At 54.0% G+C, this 8,157-nt stretch overlaps 1 protein-coding gene across 5 annotated transcripts in view; it reads right to left on the reverse strand.

Annotated features, from left to right (window-relative positions):
* Positions 1–2,354: 2,354 nt before the first annotated feature.
* MLXIPL (MLX interacting protein like) overlaps positions 2,355–8,157 on the reverse strand; it is a 20,123-nt gene continuing 14,320 nt past the window's right edge. For 2 of the 5 annotated variants that reach the window (XM_012807889.2, XM_023515692.1), the window contains exons 8-16: positions 7,589–7,758; positions 5,668–6,211; positions 5,392–5,459; positions 4,894–5,316; positions 4,682–4,801; positions 4,365–4,492; positions 4,158–4,281; positions 3,406–3,535; positions 2,355–3,142 (exon numbers count right to left, since the gene is read on the reverse strand). In XM_012807889.2, coding sequence (XP_012663343.1) covers positions 3,024–3,142; positions 3,406–3,535; positions 4,158–4,281; positions 4,365–4,492; positions 4,682–4,801; positions 4,894–5,316; positions 5,392–5,459; positions 5,668–6,211; positions 7,589–7,758 — 1,826 coding nt within the window. In that variant the 3' untranslated portion in view covers positions 2,355–3,023. The remainder of the gene's footprint in view (positions 3,143–3,405; positions 3,536–4,157; positions 4,282–4,364; positions 4,493–4,681; positions 4,802–4,893; positions 5,317–5,391; positions 5,460–5,667; positions 6,212–7,588; positions 7,759–8,157) is intronic. The other 3 variants (XM_023515691.1, XM_023515690.1, XM_012807890.2) reach the window with 3 other exon arrangements.

Genomic DNA, 8,157 nt, shown 5'->3' on the forward strand with positions numbered 1-8,157 from the left:
TCCCTCAAGCCCCAGAGTTGGAGGTCTCTGTGAGCCATGATGCCAAAAAAAAAAAAAAAAAAAGGTCGGGCATTGTGGCAGGCACCTGTGGTCATAGCTACTTGGGAGGCTGAGGCAAGAGAATAACTTGAGCCCAGGAGTTTGAGATTGTTGTGAGCTGTAACACCACAGCACTCTATTGAGGGCAACATAGTAAGACTCTGTCTCAAAAAAAAAAAGAAAAAAAACAGTAGCAGCAGCTCCAGCTTGCACTGTTTAGTGCCCTCCCTGCCTCTGGCCTATGTTAGGTGAAATGGAAATGTTGCTCCTTGTTAAGCAGCAGTTCTCAAAGTGTGGTCCCTGTGCCAGGAGTATTGGGAATGTAAATTCTGAGACTCCATTACAGACTCCTATTCAGAAACTCTCGAGGTGTGGCCCTACCATCTGTATTTTAATAAGCCTCTAGTTAATTCTGATGTGTTGTAAAAATTAAGAACCACTGATTTAAACTAATTTGAGCTCCAAGCATGTTATTTGCAGCCCAAAGCCTCTATTACAGGCATTCTTAACTGTAGCTGAAAATTGGAATCACCTTAAAAAATGCTAATATCAAGATATCACACCCAGTGATTCTGATTTAAGTTGTCCAGACTGGACCTGATCAAGAAGTTTTTTAGATCCCCCCCCTCAAGTTATTCAAATGTACATTTAAGTTTGAGAAGCAGCTGTAAGGGGTACAGGAGGCTAATACACAAGTGTATGTAACAGGTAATGTTCTATTGGACCAGGGCAGTAGCTGTGCAGGGAGATGCTTAGGTCATGGCCAGCCCTTAAGGGTGACAGATAGCACAGATAGTGGGGAGGAGGTAAAGATGATGGTTTCCAGCTTGCACAAGTGGGTGGTAGCATCTTTCTTGGGGATTAACAGTACAGAGAGGACCAGTGAGTGTTCAGATTGTGGCAATGATGACTTCTATACTAATCACATCAAGATTAAGGGTGGTGGAGATTATTCAGGAAGAAATGTCAAGGTGGCAGTTGCATAGTTGGTTGTGTAGTTCTTCTAGGGAGATACAGAGTCAGGGGTCCTCAGCAGAGAGGCTGGTGGTGTGGCCTGGGATTTGTCATAGAGCAAGAAGGGTGGTGGCTGAGGAAGGGACAGGCAGTGGAAGAGGCTCTCTCCACAGGAACTGGAAAGTCACTATTGAGTAGGGGGAAGGGGATCCTGGCAAGAATTCTGGATTCCCAGGGAGTCATTCAAGAAATAGGCCCAAGGGCCCTGGAGAAGCCAGAAGAGCACTGCAAGGCAGACATTGGATTGTGCAAGGAGGGAGTCAGTCAGAGGTGAGCTCAGGGAGGGCAGAGTCAGCTTAGGGGTGTGGCTGGAGTACCAGGCAGGAAAAAGAAAAGGAGGAGGAGCCCAAGTGCAGGGGACTGAGGGGTGAGAAGGAGAGGAGGAGGGAGAGCTTAGCAAGTGTAAAGGACTCTTTCAAGGGAGGAAACCATCTAGAAGGGGTCACAGGGTCAAGGGGATATTAACAGGAAACTTTCTGATAGCGCGTGAGTGGGTGAAAACAGCAGAGCACAAACTGCCAGGATTCTCCCTTTCAGACAGCTACTTCCAGCCTGTCTGAAGCAGCAAATAACATACGAGGCTGAGTACACTTGCCACCTTCGCAGCAGAGGTAGCCCAAAGCAGACTCAGATAGGCTAGGTAGGCACCTCTAATCCACTCACTAACCTTGCAAGCTTGGGCAAGGAACTGAACCTCTCTTTGCCTCAGTCTTTCATTTGTTAAGATGGTGATGAAAATAATTAATGATAATTAATAATTAATTAACTATTATAACTGATTTATAACAATGTCAATAATGTCACTATAAGTCAATAAATAAGGATGAACAAAGATTGAGGGCTTTGGGGCCTTCTACTCCAAACCCCCATTTGAAGTATCAGTTCCTTCTAAGACATCCCAACCATTCTCTGCTTACACACCTCTAATAGTAGGGAAGTCACTACTACCCTCCCAAGGGATTCTCCTTCTGGATGGTTCCAGTAGATGGCCCTGTCACTTCCACTCCTTGGTCCAGCTCTACCTTCCTTCCAGAACTCCTGTCTGTTACCTCTGCCTGAATGAGAACAACAGCCTTCTAACTGGTCTCTCTGCTTCCCCCTGTTCTTAACTCAGCACCTAGGAGGAACCTGTGGAGAAGTAACAATTGATCTTGTCCTGCCTCCTCTGAAACCCTCTAGCAGCTTCCAGCTCGGAGTAAAAGCTCAGGCCCTTTCCTGGCCCACAAGGCTCTCGCAAAGCCACCTCCCACTGCCAACAGGCTTTCTCTCCAATCTGACACATTGACAGTCACACCAACACACCAGCAGACAGTTTTTGCTTTTATTGGTGAAGAATTCTTTACAAAATCCATACACGCGCATGTCCACACACACACACACACACACACACACAGGATGCCTGCCCTGCTCTGGCCACCCCAACCCTGGTCTCTCCCATGATCAGACCTTCCTAGTCTCACCCAGGGGAAGCCATCCTGCAGCCCCTCTGGGTCACCAGTGAAGGAGCAGAGAGAGAGAACCTCCTGTTCTGCTTCTGTGTTCAGGAAGAGGCCTGTGTCCCACCCGTGGGGAAGCAAGTGGGAGTGACAGGGAAACATCCTCTTCCCTCCTTTGAGCTTTTGGGGTTGCCAGCTTAGGCCCCCTCAATGTCATATTTGCTAAGATCTTGGGTCATCTAGTGGTTGAATTTTCCCCATCTCCATTTTGCAGATTGGAAAACAGAGGTCCAAAGAGTGGCTATGAGTCACCCAGGGTCACAGTGCTAGGACACAGTGGTAGAGCAGGGACAAGGACTCAGCTCTTCTCAGCCTCTAGGAGGTGGGAAGCATGAGACTTGGACCCTGCAACCCTCAGGGAAGGGGATTGCCAGGACCCAGGGTGGGAGAGGAGTGCCCAGGAGTTATCTCTGGAGCCCATGCCAGGGAAGGCAGCCCCAGGGCAGCTGAGTGAGCAGCAAGCTATGGCCAGGGCTACAGAGGTTTGCCAAGGGTGCCCTCTGTGACTGCCCGCGTGGCTTGCTCAGGGATACAGCCTGGGTCAGTCAGGATGCTTGTAGATGTACTCAGCTGGCGTAGGGAGTTCAAGACAGCTAGGGGAGGAGAAAAAGAAAACTGGGGTCAGGGTTCTACCCTTGGCGGTAAAGTCGAAACAATGGGGAAAGACACCAGTTAGCAAGACCATCAGTCCCTCCCAGGATCTTTGTTTGCAGGAGTCCTGATAGTCCAGGGGACATGGTAGGTGGCCAAAACCTTAGGCTGTGTTGAAAGCAGGCTGGACCTGGGGTCTGAGCAGGGAAGAACCCCCCACCCTGAGGCCCGGACACTCTGGTGGGCAGGCAGATGGTTCACATACTTGGCCGGAGAGCAGGCAGGGAGCAGTACTGGTCCAGCCAGGCCAGTGAGGTCTGGCGGAGGCTATGCAGGCTTGCTGTGGACACCATGCCATTGAAGGACTCGAACAAAGGCCGGATGAGGACACTGAACTGGGCCCAGGTCAAGGAGTAGGCCCATTGTCCAAATGGTACCCCATCCCTTCACATGTGCCCTGGATACCTGACCCAAACCAGGAGAAGGAAGGGCCTGGGCAATGCCTTGACCCCTGAGGACTCCCGCTGCAGCCCCTCCTCTCATCATATCATCATAGTCCCCCCTCCCATACTGCCGAGGCCTGCCCAGTTCTCTGGCTATCAGCGTCCTCCTCCCCTCCTAGTTCCTTTGTGGCTCTTGTGTGCTGGACCATCCTTCATCCCTGGGCTCCCTGCCCTGGCTTGGTTAAGAGCTTGACTCCTGAGCCAGGCAAAGAAGTAAACTCCGTGCCTTCTTTGGGCCTCATACCTCTCAGAGTCTAGGTTCTCCCAAACTGTCTTTGCCCCCATTCCCAGTTTTCTTCTCCACTCACAGCCCATCACTGGACAATCCTGCCGGTCCAGATGCCAAGCATCTGGAAGCAGGGAGCAGAGCCTGAGCCTCTTCCCTTGGGAGCAGCTCTGAGCCTTCCTGGCTTGCAAAGCTGAGCCTGCATCTTGGGCACAGCCTGGTCTAGCTTTAGCCTTCACCTCACCACGGCTCCTGAGGTCCCCAGACCACTGGTCTGAGTGAGGATACCACCCAGAACTTCCAGTTGTGCAGTGTCCGGGTTCGGACATAGTCATCAAACATGTCTCGCATCTGGTCAAAACGCTGGTGTGTGATGGGCACCCCTGTGGCAGGCAGCTGCTGCTGGCATAAGCTGGGAGCGTAGAGAGTCAGGGTTGGGGTCAGATGGCATGTTCCCCTGGCCCCAACACTCCCCACCCCAGGTACCCTGCCTACTTAATAGCAGCATTGAGCTCCTCGATCTCATCTCGCAGCTGCTGGGCCTCCTCCTGCATGGCCGCCCGCTCCTGCTGCAGCATGACAATGTACTCTGCTGTCTTCTGCAGTGTGGTAGCCTTGCTCACCTGTAGGTGCCACCAGGGTGGGCTCAGCCAATGAAGGCTGCCTCACTCTGGGACCCACAGGGCAGGAGGAGGCAAAGGTGTTGGGAGGTGCTCTGGGGGTGCCAAGGGCAGGAGGAGGCAAAGTGCTCTGGGGGTGCCAAGGAAGAAGCCCTATGGTTCTCTGGGTGCCAGCATGGGCTGGGGGCTCACCTTGAGGCTGGGCTGGGCACTGAGTGTGCTCACAAGCCCGTGAAGGGTGTCAAACCCCAGCTTGATATTGAAGCGCCGCTTCTGCTCTGCAGAGATGTGTGTGATACGCCGATTCTCGGTCTTGGGGAACAGATAGTATGGTTAGCCTAGAAAGGGACCCAGGAGGGCCTCAGGATAGCAACCCGATCTTGAGTTGGGAGGATGGTACCCACTTTGTTATTGTCAGCACGGCCCCGGTGTATGATGGGTTGAGGTGGTGAGATGCGGATGCTCAGGGTCCCTGGGCTAGGTGTGGAGTTGAGCTCCCCTGATAGCCGCCGCTCACTGCCTGTGGCAGGGACAGACAGACCCACAGACAGACCGACACAAGGGAGAGGGTCCCATTGCCCTGCTCTTCTCATCCTGGCCCCAGATGCAGTACCCCCTTCTTCCTGCTCCTCCCTCCATCCCTTGAACTCCCCCAGTCCCTGCAGACCCTCTTTACCGCTGGGTGTTGGGGGTGAGAGCCGCTCTGCCTTGGGGACAATCAGAGGCCTGGATGGAGCCAGTGTGGCTGGGCCTGGAGGTGGCCGGGCTGGTGTAGGGGCTGGGGTTGGGGGAAAGAAGGTGCAGGGGAATTCGGGGACCGTCTCCTGCTGGGGTGGAGAAAGGTACAGAATCAGGGTGAAGGCCTTGGTCACACCCCCATCTCCTAGGGCCTGCCATCTTACCGGGGACCCTGGCGGCCGGAGGAGGGCACTGGACACAAGTGGTGGTTCCAAGGCTTGCTCAGGCTTGGCTGTGCACAGGCAGAACTGTGAGGGCTGCTGGGGCTGGCCCCCCATCATCTCTCAAGACCCCACCTCACCCCTCCTAATAGCCATTCCCCTCTCAAGTACAGGGCCCATGTCCCCCAGGATAAGCCTGTCCTTTCACCCAACCCTACCCTCTGCTCCCATGGGCCCCCTATTTCCCCTCTGCCAAGGACATTGTCTCTCCCCTCTCACCTGCTGTGAGCAGCTGTGTGAGGCAGGGGTTGCTGCCCCCAGCAGTGGCCGCAACCGTGGGGCTGGCAGTGGCTGGGGCCAAGGTGGGGGGTCTGGCTTTCCGTCCCCTAGAGGGTGGCTTGCCTCTGGGCCATGTGCCCTGAGATGTGGAGAAGCAAGGCCCAAAAAGGGGCTCTGGACAGCCTGTGGCCATGAGGTTTATGGGGAAGGGGCTGGTGGTAGGGCCTGGGGTGGGCTGTGGGGTAGGTGGGAAGGGTGTGGGAACAGGCAGTGGGGATACTCCCAGGCCAGGAGGGACAGTGGGGAAAGGAAGCCTGGGAGAGAAGAGAGACTCTTCCTGCAGCACAGCAGGGGGTGGAGCCATGGGTGGGAATGGGGGTGGAGGACAAGGCTCCAGGCCCAGGGCTTTGGCAGGGGGAGAGTATTGGAAGAGAGGTGGGGGTGTCAGAGGAGGTGGGAGCCTGGGCTTGGGGTCTTCAGGAAGGAGGAACTCAGAGCTCAGGAAGGTGCTGGAGTCCAAGGGGCCAGGGCTGCTGTTGCGAGCCTGGTCAGGGGGGACAGAGAGACACTCAAGAGGCAGGGGAGAAGCTGGCCCTTGCAGCCACCCCAGCAGCCTCCTGCCCTGGCTGAATTCTGGACCGTGCCTTGGGGAGAGATAGGAGAAACGATCTCTGCCTTCCAACTACCCCCTTCACCTCTGCCCATACACACATACATGGCAGGGAAATTATTATCTGATGAGAGGAGGGAATGGAATGCTTTTATGGACAAATTAATGTGACAAAGAGCATCAGTGTTCCGACCCAATCTATTTGGCCACCAAATAATTTATGCATCCATCCACTAACTTGTCCACCAATCTCCCATCTATTCACCTACCTATCTATTCTTTCATCTCTGAGCTAGCTCATCTATCTATCTCTTCATCAACCCACCAGGCATTACCCATTCACCAATTCACCCAACCATCTACACTTCCTTCATTCATTCACCAACCCATCCATAATCCATCTGTCCATTCACCATCTGCATATTCACTAGCCACTTACCCACCAGCCCATTCATTGAGCCATTAAACTATTTATCCATCTACCAGCCCATCCATCTAACCACCCACTCACCTACCCATACAGTCACAAACTCATCCACGTGCTCACTCATTCACTCACTGGACCCATGTGCTAATGCTGTTATGAGCTTGAACTGCACTAGGTCCAGAGGAGATAGTGGTGAGCAAAATATAGCCCTGCCAGCACTATGTGCTAGAGGACAGAGACCCCTCAACAACCAACTACAAAAGTGCCTGAAAAGTCTGATGAGGGAGGGAAAAGGGCTATATTCCAGCAGCAAAGAGGCAACATCCAAATTGGGCCTAGGGCGTTCGTAAGCCCATAGATTCACTGTTTCTTTTCTTTTTTTTTTTTAAGAGACAGAGTCTCACTGTGGCGTCACAGCTCACAGCAACCTCCAGCTCTTGGGCTTAGGTGATTCTCTTGCCTTAGCCTCCTGAGTAGCTGGGTCCACAGGCGTCCGCCACAACGCCCGGCTATTTGATTCACTGTTTCCTAGACATGCATGCTCAGCCTTTTCCTCCATGCTTTTGTTCTTTCTCTTCCTCCCATCTGGCTTGCTGTTGACCAATCTCTCTAGAAGCCCAGAGAGCTCCAGGAAGCCCTCCACAAGCAACCCAGTCCTTGGTGGTAGCCCACTTCATGGTCCCTTCAGCCTTATTCCACCATTTTGGGCAGTTCTATTTCACAGGTCTCCCCTCTCCAGTTGGATTGTGTTCCCAAGGGCAGACACGGGACCACTCTTCCCCTCCAGACTGTTAAGCCCAAAACTGAACATCTGCTGGGTACATGTGAGGTCAGGGCCAGGTCTCAGGTGAGCCAGGCAGGGCTGGGTGGGTGGGTGAGCTCACCTGCAGGCGGCCATGTCCTGAGAGGTGGGTCAAGCCCGAAGAGGCAGCGGTCACCTCTGGACCCAGGATCCCACTGCTGAAGAAGGAATCAGCCATGGGGCTAAAGCTAGGGGGCTCCAAGAAGTTTGAAGGCGTGGGCGTCTGTGGGGGGCGGTAGTTGGTGAAGAAATCTGTAATTCAGACACATGGGGCGGCAGCCTTTAGGGCCTAGGCTGTGACTGGCTGGAGGAAAGTGGCCTCAAGCCCTGTCCCCAGCCTGGGCTGGTGGGGGTGGGGGGCATTCCACAGGAGATTGTGAAACTGGGAGAGTTTCTGTCTCACTCAGGGGAAGCAGCCACAGAGACTTGGGTGGGATGGGCCTGAGTGGGAGGCAGAAGGGGATGATAAGGGTGAGCCCCATGCTGCCCCTCAGCCCCAGCTCTGGCTCAGGAGGCCCCCTCCCTGTTTCATGGCTGCTCCCCTTCCCTGCTCTGCTGGAGACATAGAAAGGGGGGCTATGTAGAGAGTGCTATGGCGGGAAAGGGGTGTGGTGCCTGGGGAGGAGGTCTGGGGTGGGAGGAACCCTGAGA

Source organism: Otolemur garnettii, unplaced genomic scaffold, assembly GCF_000181295.1.
Source record: "Otolemur garnettii isolate 467f Iridium unplaced genomic scaffold, OtoGar3 scaffold00077, whole genome shotgun sequence".
Lineage (NCBI taxonomy): Eukaryota > Metazoa > Chordata > Mammalia > Primates > Galagidae > Otolemur > Otolemur garnettii.